The sequence below is a fragment of the Palaemon carinicauda genome, chromosome 38 (assembly GCF_036898095.1).
Source record: "Palaemon carinicauda isolate YSFRI2023 chromosome 38, ASM3689809v2, whole genome shotgun sequence".
NCBI classification, from domain to species: domain Eukaryota; kingdom Metazoa; phylum Arthropoda; class Malacostraca; order Decapoda; family Palaemonidae; genus Palaemon; species Palaemon carinicauda.
This window is the reverse complement of record NC_090762.1, coordinates 55,987,823-56,008,038: the sequence shown is the minus strand read 5'-3', so window position 1 is coordinate 56,008,038 and position 20,216 is coordinate 55,987,823. Positions and strand designations below refer to the sequence as shown.

Below are 20,216 nucleotides of genomic sequence, written 5' to 3'. Positions count from 1 at the left end.
AGACGATTGGGTGGCTTTCTTGCACTTCTCCACAGCTGTGGAAACTTCGACAGGAAGGAAGTGTCAGGTGGTCAATGATAATTGAGTTCCTGAGGAATAGGGCCTTCCTGGGAGTCAAATGCTTATGCCTTTCCTTCTAAGAACACAATTCCTCTAAATCGAACATGTTTGGTGAAGCAAAATTTCCAAATCCTTGGCACCAGACTGCACCAATTCCTCAAATTGCCTCTTAACATCCGGATCTTTCATGTTCTGCCCAGTGGTCTAGCCAGGAGCAGGCTTGGAAAGTAGATGTAGCCACTACCTCCATCTGCATTTCTGATGCAAGAAAAGTGGAGGGGAGGTTAGAGAATTTATCACTTGGAATACCCCGTGAGAGTAGCACATCTAGAAATATGGGTAAAGGAGTAAGATGAGCCTCTGAATCCTCATAAAATTTTCTGTCTTGACAGAGAAGGAAGCAGTTTAGAAGACTTAATGAATCATAATGCATTCTCCAGTGCAGACACTTGTTTGTTCAAATGATCCATTTTGTCCCCTGCCTGAAATTAGAGATCCACATCAAACCTGTAATGGGTATTATGCGACTCAAGAAAATTTCTGTCTCTGGTTGTAAGCCTACTGGTTGTTTGGGGGTGAGGAGGGTCACTGAGACTATCAAGGTGTCTGATCAGGTTCATTACCTTCATAAAGAGAGAAGCTTCTGTACTAGAAGCCATAACTTACATTGGGGATACCCCAATGGTATCCAGGATAACATAAGGGGATGGTTCAGGGGACACATTTAAAACTGTTGTTGATGTAGACAGTCTGTGTTCTTAAAGAGGAACTACCAGGCTAAGTTCCTGCTTACAAACTGGTCTGAAATTTTTCATTTTGCTCTGAATATCTTTATGTTCTATCCTCAAAAGAGAGCAATGAGCTGAAAAATCTGAAAAGGCATGAGGAGAGCTATGATCTCTATGAGAGAGAATCTAAGTCATAATGAATCGGAGAAACCAATTGTTTCGTTTCCCTAACCGAACTGGGTCTGTGTGGGGGAAAAAAGATCTGTTGGGAGTGTCCCATTGTAAGCGTTTACACTTAGGGGCAGAGTAATATGTGGAAGGGGGAGACAGACCTTCGCTTCCGATGGAGGAACTGATCCCTTGAGGTTGAAGGCATAGCCACTCTTGGAAAAAGCAGGTAAGGTTCCACAACCTTTTTCCAGTCAAAGCTATAAAAAGGAGAAGTTTCCGGTTTCCTGGCTGTTTTAACAGACCTAGGAGCAAGTTAAGTTACTGCAAGCTGGTTCCATAAGGCAGCAGAAACACCCACTGGCATTATGTCCAGTATGAACAAAACACTACAAAATTGTAGCCACCTGTCCGCCAACAACACAAGAGGAAGTGGCAGCGTGTTCAGGTACTGAGAAAGAGAAACTTGAGTCGGAGAAGCAGCGCGTTCAGGTGGTGCGAAAGGGCGAATGCACATAGGTGAGGTGGCGCGATGAGTTCAGCTGAAGCAAGTGTAGAAATCTTGATCTTTTTCAGTTTCTGGACCTGTTTAATATCAAATTTTCTGCGGCCAAACCTGTACAGTAATTAGAATTGTAAACGTCCGGACACTACCTGAAAAAGAAAGTTCCTTTTGGGGAATCCGCTGATTCCTCCTGTGGAAAGATAGTATGTCTGGCACACCCGGTGAAAGAGGAGGGCCCAATTTGCTATGTGAACAAACTGGAGATAAAATAAGAGCCCTCCAAGACAACTGTCTGTTCGAGGAAACACCATTATCCTCGGTCACATGTCTCGGGGTCTTCCGAAGTGTACGAGAAGACATCTTCAACACTCTTAACAGGAGAAATCTGTAAAATAAAGAAATCCCATTGCTCTAAAATATCTGAAAAGGAAAAGTTTTGATCTCTGCTCAGTACATTTGTTGGGGAAGAGGGAGACCTGTTCCCACTCACATAATTAGGAACTGTACTAATGATACTTGTAACATATCACATGGTGGCAGTACCAGAGCTGATGCCAAAGGGATTGCATTACTATGAGTCAAATCAGGCTCACCTTGTTCCATAGAAGATACCATATCAATGAAATCTCAGCATGACAGCCATCCTTGGTTACCAGAGCCTCAGGAAACTTCGATAAAAAAGGATCTGAGAGGGAAATATCGTGTCACATGAGAAAGCTTCTGTTTGTTGCACTCAAGAGAGAAACAAAATGAGAACAATCTCTCTTAGCCTTCTCCGTATGAAGAGTATCATACTTCTTCCACTGTAAAAATTACAAGTTGAAGAATATGAGCACCCCTTACTGCGGCAACTCAGGCTTAAGGGATGACGGTTTACGTAAACCTGACTCATAAAAGTACCAAAAGGGTGACCTTCAAAACCAAGGCAAGTATGCATACTACCTTAAGAACCACTCATAATCACAAGTACACAAAGAAGGAAAGGCTAAATGGTTAGCTACAACACAGCATGGAGAGCGATCATAGCGGATGTCTGTTCTTTAGCACAACTAGGAGAAAAGTAAACAGCCTTGATGAGGTTCCATGGGTGAACAGCTGATAACTACACATGTTACCAGAATCCCAAGAATATTTTCTTTCTGGTCACAGCCAAACAATTTAGGAGTACACCCTTATAAATTATGAGGGTTTGTATTCGCGTAGGAACAAATTAAGATTCAGAGTCAAAGTTGGGAGCAAGGGCAGTAAAACTAATGAAGTAGAGAAGGAGAGATGGGATGATCTGAGGCTGAAAAAACAGACCAAAACCTAAAGTTGGGCAAAGCAACATATTTATAGAAGTAGCAGGAAGAACAGCAACAGGAATGTCAACAATATCATGAAAATAAGTAGTAGATGAAGATCTACACCTGGTTGGATTTAATGCAAAGAAATACAGGAAAATGCAAACAAAGAGAAAACTCTAACCCTATAAAGAGTTAATACTGCTTTTAATGATGGATGGATATAACCTCATTGTTCTCCTTGGTAAAAAATCTCCACACTTTACAGTTGCTCCCCAGTCATCTTCACTTACAGATCTTTTAAATTTTGACCAATGATGAAAACAGAAATCTGTCTGAGGTGAAAATACCAAACATTTGTTTCTTCAAATAACTATACTGTTCTGTGTATCTATTATACTTAATCACAATACTCCTCACCTGATGAGCTTCATTCCATAGTAGAAGTTGAAGTTTTGAGAGGTCTTCTTGTAATTTCTGAATCTTGCTTATCTGAGCAAAAGATAAGGTTTCTGTTTTGCAATCTAACAAGAGACTTGGCACTAAATCTGATGGATAAGGTGTTTCTGAAACAAGAATGCATTCAAAGGCTAATCATTCAACCTTATAAAATACTGTACTCCACAAAATTCAGATCATTTTGTTGATTATCAAAATCAAATATACCTAGAATAAAAGTGTACACAATAAAGCTCTGAGGAATGCAATAACATAGATTCATGCCAATCACTCCGTTCATAAAGAATATATAAGAATATGGATGCAAATCAATTGACCTCTCCCTACGAGCATTTTCAGGATACCACCTCCATTTTGGAGCAAGACCAAGGTGTACTGTATATATTTGCCATTAACTTATACACAATATTTTTATGATAATGGTGTACAAAATATCAATTCATAAATCCACAAATTATATATCATCACACACAGTTGCATATCACACAAAATTTAACACTTATAAACATCAGCTTAAAAAAAAAAAAAACATTAAGATTTGGACAAATGCTTAGCAAAATAAAAATTTTCAAGTAATTTGTAATCTTTCCCTAATTATACAAAACCAAGTCCTTAACATAGAATAATAAAATCCAAGCTGGAATACGCCCGTTAAAAATTATCACAAGGTGTCAACAACCGGCCGGTAGTTACTGGTCCAGTAGCGGGAGAAGCGCAACCACCCGCTTGCTCACTGACAAACCACTTTCACTGTAGCTAGGACTTTCTAGGGGGATGGTGATGGTGGAAAGGTAAGAGTAAAGGACTAAGGTTAGAAGAGTTATGGAAAACTACAAACTACTTCCAAATTCGTCCTTTTTTCTTACAATATACAAACCATTGTCCTTTACATACGACACTCATTCTTAGATAGGAGGAAGTTCCAGTTGCAACTGGCTGGAAACTTTTCCTGAGATATTAAAAACTTCTGTATTGTGGTGCTATAAGAATTGAATCCTAACACCATGTGAACCAGCTGATTAGCAATACCAGAGGGTATACAGCCATTGCACCAAGGGTTCTCCTGAGCTTAATACTTTGGTGTCATAAAACCTAGCTTATAAATGTAATTGATTTGTTTGAAGCTATCTGTATGGTATATATAATTATGGGTCTGCCTGGTTACATCACATTCACCCTCATAAGGGGTGTGGGGAAAAGACTCTTCTACACATTATAGAATAGCAACACACTGAATTGGGCTTAACTGCATCTCAGATCATGTCCAACTGGCAAGGCTTTTGATGCTGTACCCCAAGAAAAAGAAAGATTGAAAAAAAATAAAACTCTCTTGCTGTGCAACAGTACCTAATGATAAATTGTCTAGAGAACTGTGGGTCACATCCCGCAGATAATGAGCAGTGAATGTTTGCAGTTTCACATCCCTGCCTGTAAACCTGCGTCTCTGAAAGATTCTACAGTATTTAAAGGCTAAAGATGTGCTAACACTTCTGAATTCATGAGGTCTGACTTGGACCCTACCTGTGTGAATAGGAGGGAGGTGAAATGGTTTGGTCAATGACCTCCCTTAACCAAGAAGAAAGTGTGTTTTTAGTTGCTTTCTTCACTCTCTCTGTGCTGACGAAGATATGTCGCAGGTATATAGCACCTCAGTGCCCTCACAGGACACAATAACAATGAATCAGGATCATCGATTACATCTCTAGGGCTCAAGATCTGAAGACAAAAAACCTAGTATCGGGGAGAGATGGATTGTGGGTTTTACCAACAAACTCATGAACAAAGTTGAATGAAACTTGGGTTCATCCCCTTGAGCATTGAGAGTTCTGCCAGAGAAGAAATATCTATTCCCTTTAGTCTAAAAACCTGGCTTAAGCAGAGTGATAGCATTTTACCACTGAAATAGAGCAGAGTTTCTCCTTACGGAGGTAAAGCAAAATGTCGGGGATGAACAGATTAGTGGCTTCGAGAAGGGGGAGACCCCTTCTTTGACACTATTATTATCATTACTAGATAGGCTACAACCCTGATTGCAAAAGCAGAATGCTACAAGCCAAAGGGCTCCAAAGGAGAAAATAGCCCAGTGAGAAAATGAAATAAGAAAATAAACTACACGAGAAGTAATAAACTATTGAGAAAAAAAAAAAAACAACAACCAGAGAACTGACCATTCTGGTACAAGTCCCAGACATAGGCACTAGTGTTTAATCATGGAGGGGAAAGTGTCACTAGAAGTCCTATAGGACCTTTCTCCTAGAAAAGTATCTAAGGAAGAGTAGAAAGAGATGGAAGATTGAAATGTATCTATAAATTTGGGCCAGAACACTATATGTGCTGGGGCCGAGGCCATGCAGCACCACAGAACAAAAGGGGGGAAAACCCAACAGTTCCAGTATGAAGGATACCTTAACAGGTTGGACAGCAATTTCAAAGTGCAAGCTAAACTGGGAGAAAATCAATAACAGCAGACACCGTTCTACTTCCCATACCTTATTACGACAGTTGTTACTATAACCCGCAGTGACAAGGGGAATTAGTATTAGGACAAAGAAAATCCTTATCTCCTTACTGATATCCTATAGCGTCGCAAGGCCCAAATCTCAAAGGCAAAGCGTAAGAAAATAGGTTCATACAGACCATGATTATTCGCCCCCTTGTTAAAGCAGGATGACAGAGTAGCTCCGTCAAGACCTGAATACGGAAGAATGGGTTCTCTTTGAAAATTTTAATTGCATCGAATGTGCTACTCCTAAAGAGAGGGGAAAAAGAAATAGAAGAGTCTGATATTTTACCTTTAACTCTAGTCATCAAGAATATTAAATGTTATTCACGTATGTCCTGAAAGGGAGCTAGGATACTATAAAACTAGCTGAGCCGCTAACACACAACAGGAGTAAAACTCTTCAAGGATTTGTGGGAAACATCCCAGAGATAGAAGTAAGTGATAGTGGTCTGGTATCTCCAGACCCCAGCCTTCATAACCTGAAAAACCAATAAGTTTTTACAAAAGGTTACTAACAGGTTAATGGCCATTACCTCAAGAACTCTTGCTTACGTTGCACATTCATCCCCCTCACAAGACAAGGTATACACTGGTCTGTTTATCTTACAAAGCCAGAAAAAAATAGTGTTCTTGGATACTTTCTTCTTCCAACCAAACCTAACATAGTACATTTCTGATAGCATTGAGGCAATCCAACCAGGCATAATAGCATTTCATCCTCATCTCAATTAACAAAGTACTACGGTGTAGATCAAGAGGGACTTGAATCAAAGATTCGAAAATAAGGGTCAAAATCTCCCAGCCTACGAGTGACTAACATAATGAGATAGTCCACAAAGCAACCCTATTTTCCTTGCTGATGCTACAGCTAGCATGAATCTATTTACTCTCTTTGCTGATGCTAAAGCTAACAAAAAGACAGTTTTGAATGTAAGATACAGTATTAGTTAGATAACCTCAATAGTTTGAAATTTAGAGGTAGAATTACAGTCTTATAAATAGGAGACAGGACAACGCCCACCACCCTTTAGGCAAAGAGGTTCATGCCCTTCAGCCGTAAGATCTGGCTCAAGTCTGATTGGTGGCCTTACACAGAAAAAACTGAAGGGTGCTTCTCTCAGCGGAGGTAAATGAAGAAGTCCATGACCTGCTAAAGAGTTACTCCAACTTTGGAGCCAGGCTATCTACAACAATTGCAAAATACAGCCAACTTTCCTAGGTAAACAAGAGGCAAAGAACTTTTGTAAATACCAGCAAGAATAACTTCAAGCTAAAAGATACTAGAGAGACTCTAGCCAGGAAAAGTAAACCAGTTCATAGACTGGTAGTACCCCTGGAGATACTACTAACAGAGAAGAATTGGTCAGGGTGCTATCTCTCTTGGAATCTTTCATTAAAAGGACTAGATAATCTGGACACCACTTGTAATTCAGTAGTCACCAGGGTCATCTAGACAACTGAAGAGATCAATGGTTGATTGATCGCTCATCCATTTAAGATTCTGGGATGGGAATGCAAAAGTTTCACCTGAATGGACTTCTTGAACTGTATTGAATTTACAATTTGGTACACATAGCCTAACATTGGGGACAGGGAGACCATTCAGAACAGCTTTAACTTGGGAAAAACTCTAGTTGTAATAAGTAGAAGTAAAAAGACAGTCAGATGAAAAAAAAGAAGTGTAAATATAGGAGGATATAATGTAAGTGGAACTAGGGGGGGTGAGGGGACATTGCAAAGACCCTTTAATAATGCCTACAGTACACCACATGAGGTACACTGACAACACTGCTCGACCCTGAAAGAGTTTCATTTTGAGTAAGCGGCAAAGAGATCAATCACCAGTGAACCCCTTAACTCAAAAGGCCTTTCTCCTACATTTAGCCCCTGATGGACGAGCTACTGTATTCTGCTAGTATGTTCCTCCTACCAAATTTATGTACTTTGTTGATAGCTCTACAGCATACCAAGTTGCCTAGAAATGCACACATTTGGCACTAATAAGGAGACTAGCCCTCCATGGCTGTTGACATACACCACTACAATGGTCATCATTACAGTAGAACCTCGGTATTCAACCGTCTTGAAGCTCGAACAAATCGGTTTTCGACCAAAAAGTTAGAGTAAGAAATGCCCGTTCTCAAACAACTATTTAGTACTCGACCAGTGCGAGTAAAAGCCCGGCAAGCTGAACGTCATCAGTTATTGTTTCACATGAACATAAACATAAGCTCTGCTTCATTTTGCATATTACACAATGCTATATCTATGATTTGCATCCTTTTTTATTTATTTTGATTCATTAGCACTTAAACATAGGTCAGAAAATAAATAAAAGTAAAAGTGGTCAAGTAAAAAGGAAAACAGTGCTAACAACTATTGAACTGAAAAAGGAAATCATTTCCAAGCACAAAAACAAAATGCGTGTTTCGGATATTGCTCTCAAATAATCTATGGCTAAGTTGACAATACAGTATTGACAACTTTAAAGAATAAAGAAATAATGAAGGGAGCTAATATTGCTAAAGGAGAGACTAATTTGACGAAGCAAAGGCCTCGGGCACTTAGGGAAGCGGAGGAGTTGTTACCTATTTTTACAAATGAGAAACAGTTATGAGGTGATAGCATTAGCGAGGCATTTATTTGTGAAAAGGCACTAGAAATCTATACTAAGTGGGTGAAAGTTCAAGTTTTTGTTGAAGAAACTCTTCCTGATACTATAATAACCAATAGGGCTGTAAATCTTTTCAATGATAATGTTATCTCTTAATTACCGTAAGATTCTGCAAAAAAAGGCATAAGCAACAAACATTGGATCAGTTTTTAATTAAAGAAAAATCTTCCTCAAAGCAACAGTAAAGGGAAAAAACTCAAACCTCAATTACCAGATATTTTTATGGATGGGGAATCCTCCCATCAGCAATAACTCCTCTCCTCCGCCCCACACCACCATCCACGTACGATGCCATATCGCAACGAAAAAGGCAAGTTTTCTTATGTTAAAATTACCTTTAATGTTTTAATTTTTCAGTATTTATCGTATTAGTAAAAACTACATAAATGCATCACTTTTTTTTAACCAAATATGTCATACTAAGAGCAAATCAACTTGGACTTAGAACCCATTACTCACTTCTACATTATTTGTAATGAAATCGGTATTCGACCATCTTTTTAGAACAAATTACGGACGAATACCAAATTTTGATGAGCATGGTTAGGTTTGGGTGTGCGGCTCATCCTTCCTTTGGTGCACCTTAGAACAAAAACATCTGCAGACGCAGAATTCAGAGGAACTCTTGTCAAATAGCCACCAATAAGATTATCTCTCACCTCTTGAACCATCTGAGCAAGCCGAGAGAATGGATCCCTGGCAGTTAATCGGCAACATTTCAAAAACAACTGAAATGATCTCTAGGTATATTGATGGTGAACTTCTATAAGGGCAGATGACAGAGAAAACATAGTTGTTCCTAATTGGTACACTACCTCCTTGAATTTGTGAAGGTGAGCATATTAAGAAAACTCTCTCACTCCTAAATGTTTATCAAGAGGCTCAGGTACTTCATTTCCTACTTTTGTTTGAAGATCAGCTTCTCTCCATTAATCAAAATCCCTTGATCATGACAAGACAACCGCACCCTCAAAAATGCCAGGATCAACGAATCATTGAGTTACCTAAACATACATATCCCATGAGAGAAGGTACATGATGAAATTTGGGTGAATAAGAAAGTGATCACCCAAGAATCCATGGCAAGTCTAAAGGTAAAAATCTTGAACTGGTACACTACCCTGTTTTGGATGAGAAGGTTCTTATAAAAGAAATGATGGACAGGGATCTAAATATATGCTTCATTATTATTTACCAAAATAATTCACTACCCTCTTGAGAATAAGTAGTTACTTACAAAAGAACTGATAGGCAGTGATTTAAAAATATGCATCCTTAATATCTACCAAGATGGTACACTATCATGTTGAGAACGAGAAGGTACTTATAAAAGAGCTGATGGACAGGGATCTAAAACAGTGTCCTTAATATTCACCAAAAGCATGAAGTCTCCCTCTCTGATAGTACGGTAAAGACTTTGGTAATCAACCTACTGTATTCCGAGGAAATTCTTTCACTCTCCCATACTTTAAATTTTGTTCTCTTGTCTGGTCTTAAGCTGCTCATTCTCATCTCAATTTGTTGGACGAAATATTGCGGTCTATCAAATTCCTTATCCTTGATCTGGTTACCAATCTCTAGAAACGTCATTCAGTTAGCTGTTCGTGCATGTTGCATAAGATTTTTCATAATTCTGCTAGATTGTACCATCCAGTAAGTCATCGGCGCCCACTTGTGTCCGAGTATTGGGTTCTGTCATTAGCTATCAGCCTCCTATCTGTGGGGTGGGTGCTTATGTCTGATATGGCTGTTAAGTCCTAGTCTGTGGTGGAAGAGTCGCGGACAGTGTTCACAAGGGAGGGTAGTGGTGGGCGGGGCTGTTCTAATCGCTCACTCCTTCTCCTCCTAGCCTCCTCATTTTGTCTCCTCCTCTCTTCAAAGTCCACGGTCCCATGGTGTACTGTACTCCTCCAGGTTTTCCTGTACCTGGCCGTTTCTTCCCATGAGGAAGGATCGATGTCAGTTAGAGCCAGGGTGCGCTTTAGTTGATCTTTATAGCGCATTTTTGGGGCTCCTCGTGGTCTGGTGCCCTGGGTCAGTTCTCCGTAGAATATTTTCTTTGGGAGCCTAGATGGATCCATCCTATGCACGTGTCCTATCCAGCGGAGGCGGTGGTGGATGATGGTGGCCTCCATGCTGGTCAGCGAGGCACGTTCTAAGACTTCAATGTTGGTGGTGTGGCTCTCCCAGGGGATTTTCAAGATCTGCCTCAGTTTCATTTGTTAGAAGCGTTCTAGGTTTTTAAGATCGTTTTTATATAGCGTCCATGTTTCACATGCATACAGGAGCGTGGAGAGGACTACTGCCTTGAACACCATTATTTTGGTGGTTATTGTCAGTGCGTGGTTGTTAAATACGCGGCAGTTGAGTCGGCCAAAGGCGGAGTGGGCTGCCCTGATCCTGTTCTCCACGTCCTTTTTGCTTGTGGGAGCTGATGTTAGGATGCTCCCTAGGTAGGAGAACTGGTCCACCTGTTCTAACGGTTGGTCATTCACTGTGGTATTGAAGTTGGGGAGCATCAGTCCTGGTGGATGTTGGACGAGGGTCTTGGTTTTGTCTGTTGACTTGCATCCCAAAACGTTCGTAGGCAGAGTTGTATGCATCAGCTAACGACTGCAGGTCCTCTGCCGTCTGACCTGGGGTGGCATTGTCATCAGCATACTGCAGTTCTCGCACTGCACACAAGGTGGTCTTGGTTCTGGCGCGGAGTCTAGCGAGGTTGAAAGCGCCTCCATCCATGCGGAAACGTAGGTCAACTGAGGGTGTGTCTGGGGGAATCTCGTTGAGCATTGCTGTGGTGTATAGCGAGAAACACGTTGGGGCCAGAACACAGCCCTGCTTCAGGCCGCCGTTGATGGGGAATGGGTCTGAAAGAGAGTTCTGGTGGCAGACTCTCCCAACCATTCCGTCATGGAGGGCACGCACCAGCTTGACAAAATCGGGTGGGCAGCCATATCTTTTGAGGACAGCCCACATGGCAGGTCGAGGTACTTTGTCGAAGGCCTTTTTCAAATCCCAGAAGATGAACATTATGGGCTGTTGTTGTTCGAGGCTCTTCTCTTGTAGTTGTCGCGCACAGAAGATCATGTCTATGGTCCCGCGGGAAGGTCGAAAGCCGCACTGGGACTCTGGCAGGACGTCTTCTGCGAGAATAAGGAGGCGGTCAAGGAGAATACGAGCGAAAATCTTACTCGCGATGCTTAGTAGTGATATTCCCCGGTAGTTGTTACAGTTCTCCCTGTCTCCCTTCTTGAAGATGGTAATGATGTTTGCATCGCGGAAGTCACTGGGGGGGGGGGGTCTTGGTCTCCCATATTTTCAGTATAAGGAGCATCAAACGGTTCCTCAAGCCGGGGCCACCGTGAGTGAGGAGCTCCAACGGGATGTTGTCTGGCCCTGGAGCTTTGCCGGGCTTCATGCGCTGCAGGGCCTTGTTGAAGTCATGGATGGAGGGTGGTAGTGCCATCCAGTGACGGACGGGATGCTGCGGGGTCATTCACAGGAGATCGTCTGGGGTGTCTGCTTGGTCATTGAGGAGGTTCTCAAAGTGAGACCTCCACCTGGCCAGGATGCCCTCGCTGTCGGTGATGGTCGTGGCCCCATCCGCGTCCTTCAGGCTGCCCACTGATGACCGTGTGGGACCGAATATTTCCTTTGTTGATGCATAGAAGCTGCGCAGGTCACGTTGGTCAGCGAAACTCTGTATTTCTGCAGCTTTTCTTTACCACCAGGTGTTCTGGGCTTCACGGATCCCTCTTTGGCAACCAGCTTCAGCCACCTTATGAGCACATTTGTTAGCTGCTGTTGGTTGGTTTTCCAAAGTCAGGCGTGCTTGTCGTTTGGTTTCAATGAGAAGAGAGATGGTAGCATCATTCTCATCAAACCAATCCTGCCGTTTCTTGGTAGTGAAGCCTAGTGTTTCCTCTGCGGCACGGGCCATGGCGTTTCTGAGGGTGGTCCAGTGGTGCTCAACAGTGGCCTGACCCACGGGGTCTGCGAGGTATTGTTCGCAGGACTCCTTGTAGTTCTGTGCCACCTGTGGGTTGCGGAGCTTACTACAATCAAAGCGTTGGTGTGGTACGCTGTCAGGTGCCCTTCTGGGTGGTCGTAGGGTCGTCACGACGGAGAGTTGGGAGATGAGGAGTCTGTGGTCCGTCCAGCAGTCGTCCGCTCCGGGCATGGATCGGGTGATGCGGACGTCTCCTCGGTCTCTGGCTCTGGTCAGGACGTAGTCCAGGGTGTGCCAGTGTTTAGACCGTGGGTGTCTCCATGTGGTCTTTTGTCGCTTTGGTAACTGGAAGATGGTGTTGGTTACCACAAGTTGGTGTTCTGCACACAGACCCAGTAGGAGTTGGCCATTGGCCTTGCAATTTCCAATGCCATGGCGGCCGATGATTCCCTCCCACAGGCGATGGTCTTTGCCTACTCGGGCATTAAAGTTGCCAAGCACAACGAGCTTGTCATTGGCGGGCACTGCCTGGATGGTGCGGTCGAGCTGGGTGTAGAAGGCAGCTTTGTTATCATCGGTTGAGGTCATAGTCGGGGCGTAGACAGAGATCAGGGTGAGGTGTCTGTCCCGCGTGATGGGGATGCGGACAGTCATCAGACGCTCACTGATGGCCTTGGGAGCGAGGTTGTGCTGCTGCACTAGCTGGGAACGGATGGCGAAGCCGACACCGTGGATGCGAGGCTCCTCTAGGGCCTTGCCTTTCCAGAAGATGGTGTAGCCTGTTCCAGCTTCCCTGATGTTGCCCTCTTCGGGTAGTCTGGTCTCGCTAAGAGCCGCCACATCAACATTGAAACGGGCTAACTCCTTGCAGACGAGGGCTGTACGTCGTTCCGGGCGGTTGGTGTTCGTCACGTCTTGGAGGGTGCGGATGTTCCACGCACCTAAGGTTAATATTTTTTTCTTGTTGTTTCGACCGCATTAGTGGGATGTCCGCCAGCCGCGGTGAGCTGACCAGACGGGTTTGCCGTGTCCGATGTTTACTCCACCTTTTCTAGGGGCCTCCCCATGTGGGGTGGGCTGCGGTGTCCTCAATAGGCCAGCCCAGTCACGGGTCCAGCTGCCGAACTCTGGTGTCACGGCACCGTCACCAGAGAGCGACTGAATCTTGGACTCGCCGCCTGAGTGCAGTCGTGGGCTAAGGGCTTACAGCTATCCAGGCCTGCCCCCTTCACCCACGGTGCTGTCGCCTCAGGACTTGCTGGTGGTGATGATGATGACGACGGTGAGAAAGAGATGAAGAAGGGTGGAGGAAACGACAGAATGCCAGTAGCTCGGTATATTGTTTTGGGTGGTCGTGGCTTTGCAACGGCCACGCACACACACTTGGCCCACATCGTTTTCACCACGGCTCAAGACATATGAGACAGGCGGCTTCTCCAATGTTGGTTGCATCGGGCTGCCGGGTTCTTGTTATGTCAAGGCCCGCCTTGTTGCCTGACCGACAGGCATTGCCCTCTTCCGCCGGCGCTGGGAAGCTCCGCCGTTGGGGTCTTATTTGGTTTGATTTTGGAGTTTTCCTTCTCCTAGCCTTTGCCTATCTTAAAATAAAGGAGAAGGCCTATAGGGGTCCAGTCTTGGTCTGGTCTCTCAGAACTGGCCTTAGCGGTATGGTTTGGCCTCCCAGGGTGGATAAACTACCCCACCGCAGTAAGTAGCATTAGGTATACAGTCAATTCTGAGTTTTAACTATTCCATCAGAAGGCTAAATACGACACAGTACTCTTAGAAGTTTTATTCAAACTGTGACCTGATTATGAAAAAATATCTTCCTAATCTGGGGGCTGAATCTGTGAAGCTCCAGAAGTTCAGACTTGTTTCAAATGTTTTCCTGTTGAACAGGGTGACATAAGTCTCACCTTATAGTTTTTATATCATTTACCTTTTAACGTAATACCGATCTATTTGACTCTATACTTATTGTAATATTTCTATTTTGTCTCATTTAGTTAAGTTGTTACTTTTCTATTTCTTTTCTGCTGGACTGCTTCCCTGATGGAACCCTTAAGCTGGTAGAATTTTGCTTTAGCAATTAGGGCTGTAGCCTGGCTGGTAGTATTGATACCAATAATAATAATAAAAATACTGAACAGGGTTTGACAAATAAACCCAGTAACAGATGTCGATTATACGATTCCCATCTTCAGACTACTCCATCAGGTATTTGTTCATACAGGACTGGAGGTCATCCCCCAAATTCCAGTGCACTCTTCTCGAGCCTAACTTCCAACTCTGCTAAAAGGCCCAAAGCTTTCTGTGATCTCTGAAAGCAGGTTTAGAAACAAATTAGAAGGTAAGATAAAAGAGGCCAACAGTCCTTGAAGGATGCTCACTTGCTGCCACACTGCCTGATTGTATGACATGGATTCCTCTACTATCAGTAACTGGAAAAGAATTTTGCTCACCTAAGGTTCCCTAACTTCTTCCTTCCCCTTCCAACCCTTTCTGGACTGAGCCTGAGGGGACGTAAAATGTTTGGAATGAGTCCGACACCCTTCGCGAGAAAGTTGAAGCTAAAGATTCGGGCGGGTATAGAAGAGGCTGAAGTTTATTAGTATAAAACCTTCTACAAACCCTAGCCCGATAGTTAAGTGTGATCCTACCCCTGGGGTCCCGACGTAAAATGCACGGTGAATCAGAGGGCCCCAGTTCAGCCCTTCAACTATTTACTGCTGCCACCACATCACTCATCATAAAAGAATGAAGGAGATCCAAACACAAATCGGTTACACAGAGTGAGAACAATCTCAAACCAAACTTGACAATAGATGTGGGAAATCTTCTTTTCAAGAAACATTCTACTCGCAAGATTGCGGTTTGGTAACCAGAAAAGTTAGCCCCTTTTGCGCCGACACAACAAGATTGAAACTTCTCTAGGTCCTCCATGGAGGACAATTTTGACAATGTACTAAATTTTGCAACACTAATGGGTCGATGATCTAACCACAATAACAACAAGAGAGTCCATTGCCATCATCACAGTGGCTGAGAAGGATGTACCTTTTGCTTGAGGTTCCCTGGCAGTGCCAACACCAGTGGGTTGACCTACAGAGAAGTGAGCTCGCTCTCCACTAAGATGCAGTAATTTCACTGGCCTGGTCAGAACATAGTTTGAATATTCCAAGATCTACTGAACTTGAACAAAATCTCTCATTCAGATACCAAAGAATTCACTGGGATCAAAGCACTTGTTTCAAGATTAAACCAAGGTAGTTCAAGAGACTGTTTTTCGAGCAACAAAAAAAATCGCTTGATGGTAGATATTGTAGAAGACGAAGGTGCCGAAATCATCACACCAAGATCATTGTACTCCCAGATTATTTTAATGACATCCAAAAACTACTGTTCCACTTTAAGTTGCTTGGGATCTTGTGGAGGAGGATTGTAAGTCCTTCCAGACTACAAGCTTCCCTGGATGCTTCATACTTCAAAAAGGCCAAGGACACCAACTCATCCTGAGGATTGCCGATACTCACATGAGTGCTTATGCTGTTTCTATAACAGATCCAGGTATATAATATAGTTGGCCAGATGATAGAACTAACTAGAAAAAATCATGTTCCAATGTCCTGGCCATTCCCCTCAATCTATCCAATGACGATCCTCTGGAACAATCAGATGAATGATCCCTGGTACCACCAGTTCAATAAGAAGCAAAAGATGTACCAATCATACTTTCCTCTGGTGAGCAGGTATGCTTGTCAGAGAACTTCCAGTATTTGTGAGCACTGCAGTGTGGGTACCATCACTCACAAATATGGATTATCCATATACTCTAGATATGCAGACTATGCCTTTTCCACCTTTTATGATGAGAAGTCCAGAGCAATACTCCTGTATCTCAGCCAGGATATGGAACACCAGTCTTATTAAGGATATGCTCCAGTCGACCAATCCGGAAAGTAGTGGTCCCCAGGGAGGCTTGGTCACCCATTCAAGAATCAATCCTTGTGGATACCTTGTGACCCAAACCCATTGGAGAAAGCAGAAGCTAAAAGCCTGATGAGGCTTCTTACAGGAGTACTTGCAATTAACTCTTCTTTTTCTTCTCAACCGAAAAAGGTTTAAAAGCTGTAAAGGAGGAGGTAGAGGCGAATGAAGAAAATCACTTGCTTCTTCCTCTCAACAGTCAACATCAAGGACACTCCAAAATCAAGCCTTTGTTCTCTAGTCTTGGGTAGTGCCATAGCCTCTCTACCATGGTCCCCCACTACCTTGGGTTAGAATTCTCTTGCTTCTGGGTACACTATGACACACTATTCTGACTAATTTCTCTTCCTCTTGGTTTGTTAAATTTTTAGTTTATATAGGAATTATTTATCTTAACGTTGTTACTGTTCTTAAATTATCTTTTTCCTTGTTTCCTTTCCTCACTGGGATTTTGTCCCTGTTGTGGGGCCACTGGGCTTATAGCATCCTGCTTTTCCAACTAGGGTTGTAAGCTTAGAAAATAATAATAATAATAATAATAATAATAATAATAATAATAATAATAATCTGGTCTGCAGCTACATTCAGCAGTGATTAGGTTTGTGAGACCAAAGACAAATTTGCTTCCACAAAGGAAGCAAGCTACAGGAATTTCCTTTGCCAGAACCACTAGAGCATAGCGGAAACAGGCATGAGAAACATTAGGGCCACTCACTGTGACCAACACAGGTTGGGGACACCTTGGCCATTGTTAAGGGAGCTTGTAAAGAACTCACATAAGGGGCCAACCAGCAATGCCCAGAGGAACAAAAAATCTGAAGGCTAATGTCATCATCAACAATGGACACAGGTGGTGGCCAGCATTTGTCATGCACGGGAAAACAACTTACAAGAGGAGAGGTTTACCACTAAACAGGAAGAACAACACTTAGAGAGGTGATCGTTGTTAACCTTCTTATTACAAATACTCACCATGTACCATAAAACATAAGAAAAAGAAGAAATATAAAGATTGCCTTGAGAGGACAGATGAAAAATCCTGAAAAGCTCCTTCAGCATCAATGCAGGAGTTTTAAACCTCAAAAGGTACTTTAGAATGCTTCCTGACTGCATTCTTCAGCCCAAATTTTTCTCACTGCAAAGATGATTACTCAAACACTTAATGTTCCTGCAAAAAAGGAGTGTGCCACAAAACAGCACTAAAGAGAATGCCTGTTCTTTTCCCATACACTTAAGCATTTCAAAGTTATGCTTACCTTTCATGAGTTCATACAAACTACGAATGAGGGAAATACTCAAGAGTACAAAGTTTCTTTGCCATGGCAGTGAAGCAAATCTAATTTGACTATACCATACAGGTGGACAGGTCCACTCCACACACATCATCTAAACACCCTTGTTAGAATTCAACGGTTGTTTTCAGCGCACGCTGAAAATACAAAATACTCCGAGTAAAAGACGAAGATTTGTATTTGCGTAGGAACAATACGCCTGCAATAACAAAACCTACACTGATATCTACAAAGCTACACAATAGTAAAATTACAATCACAAGCAAATCAATGTGAACTTCTCAAGTCTTTCATGAAATGACACAAGACCACAACTACTTTTCTACTTACGATCATTTGGGTTGGCAGAAGTATTTTTAGTACGATTTGTAGTAGTTTTGGAGTTCTGGTTGTTGGTGGTAGATATCTGGTTCCTTGATATACGCGAGGAGGTCGATTTTGTAGGTCTGTAAGCCCTTAAGAGTGCTGATGTACTTATAGATTTCTTTTCAGGTACTTTGTTGGAATTAGAAGAAAAATCAGAAGAATTTTGGCTATCAGAATTACTATCGACAGCTATGACAGGATTAACTGGCAATGGAGATGCACACTGTGAATTAGTTGGAAGAGGAGAACCGGAGTTACTCCTTCCGGAAGCGTTCTTTTTATCAGAAAAAATAAAATTGCAATAATCAACGTTTATCTCATGAGTTTCACAATAAGACTTAACACTGTCAAGAGACATCATCTTTTCTCCGGTAGGAGTGACATAGTGCACTTCTGGTGGATCATTGGATCCACCTACTACTCTTTTCCAACCAGGAAGGGGTTCGTTCTCATGAGTGGTTGCTCCTGCTTCCTCACTACTAGGATCACTGCCACTTTTTGGATCACTGCCACTTTTTGGCTCACTGCCACTTTTTGGCTCACTGCCACTTTTTGGCTCACTGCCACTTTTTTCTTCATTTTCTACTACTTTATCACTCTTAGTTTCTGAAACCTCCATTGGCTCACCACCAGATTCATCTTCCTTTTTATCAGTTTCTGAGTCTTCATTATCAAAACCATTGACTTTCTGAGCTTCTTCAACACTATCTTCACTCAACACTCTACATTGTTGTGATTCTTCTTCGCTTTCTTTCATGTCAGTATCCTTTTCTACTGACTCCTGACTCTCTCTGCTACCATCAGTGTCCTTAACTTCTTCCATCTTTTCAGAAGAAAAATCTGTAAAGAAAAAAAATCTAATTTGCGCAGCTCTTTAGAAGATAAAAACTAACAATGTTAAAAAACAAATAATTTCTTAGGGCAGTCTCTGCATTCATACATTATCCTATGTAATTCAATTTTCGACGTAGGTCGGAGTTTAGCCCTATTAAATGGCTTATACATTTGTACTCTTACTGAACATAAAAAAACTATTTAAAAACTACAATAATTTTATAAAAACCAAATACCTACACTAAGCTTCCAAATGGAATACAGTACAGCACTTATTTTTAGATGTAGTAACAGACGTAACATCGGGTAAAACGGAGTAACATCAATTTTATTATTGTATCTAGCAGCTTACACATAACATCAGAACAGACGTACAGTATGTCAAACCCACGTGAAGAGGGGTTACTATGGAATTCAAGATAAAAATAACTTTTCCATCATTAGCAATTTATTATAATTTACTCTTCTACATTTTTTTTATGTCCACAAAGAATATTATTTAATAATTATCATGATCATAGCATATTATTTAACATTTTACACTCCTCACCCCAAAAATTTCAATCTTCGACCTTGCAAAGTACAGTATCCATCTTTAATCTTAAAATGCACTTAAGGTAAAAATATAAAGAATACAACTTTGAAAGCCAGTTTTTATTTTTCTAATAGATGAACCAAAGTCCTTTAAAATTTGGATGTCTCCAGCAGTGCCGGAATGGCCACTGAATCCTTAAATAGATAAAGTAGTAGGTTAACTACACGTAGCAAAAGGGGGAAGGCCCACCCACCAACTTTTCACCTAGAACTTTGACGGATGGTTCAGGTGGGAAATCTAATCTAAAGGAATCAAGTTTTTACTATAGCAAGGTAAATATAAATTACCTTTAGAATTTTTTATTTGTTCCCATGAGTATGCAAACCTTTAGTCCTTTGAAATAGGGATTCTCACATTGGTGGGAGGAATGTTCTTTTTTTCGCTGGACATGTCATCTTACATGGTCCCCCACGGGAGCGAAGAAGGGGACTCCAGCAACCTCCTAACAGGTAATCAAAAGATGTAAAAGCTGTTACAGTACTGTAAAGGCCTTGTATTAAGGTTCAATATGTTTGGATTTTTGTGGAGAGTATGAAAACTTTACATTTTTGGGAACTTTATAGTAAAAGCTATCAGAAAAAAGAAATCCTCTCTTTACGAGTACCATGTGCCCACTATCTTCGATTTCACAAAATGGCTCCTGTAAAAAATGTTTATGTCAATATTTAAGATTCAAACTAACCAAAAGCTTTCATTTTTACAGCTAAACTATAATTTTCCAGACCACGACACCCAATGGTCATAGTTGCAAATGTCTTCAGACATTTATTATGGCAGTTCTTCCAAATACATACTGATTTCATAAGACAAACT

At 42.0% G+C, this 20,216-nt stretch overlaps 1 protein-coding gene across 3 annotated transcripts in view; it reads right to left on the bottom strand.

Annotated features, from left to right (window-relative positions):
* The window catches only part of LOC137630640 (uncharacterized), a 154,037-nt gene extending 135,214 nt beyond the window's left edge, over nt 1-18,823 (bottom strand). For all 3 annotated transcript variants that reach the window (XM_068362250.1, XM_068362252.1, XM_068362251.1), the window contains exons 1-2: nt 17,939-18,823; nt 3,165-3,310 (exon numbers count right to left, since the gene is read on the bottom strand). In XM_068362250.1, coding sequence (XP_068218351.1) covers nt 3,165-3,310; nt 17,939-18,797 — 1,005 coding nt within the window. In that variant the 5' untranslated portion in view covers nt 18,798-18,823. The remainder of the gene's footprint in view (nt 1-3,164; nt 3,311-17,938) is intronic.
* Between the last annotated feature and the right edge of the window lie 1,393 nt (nt 18,824-20,216).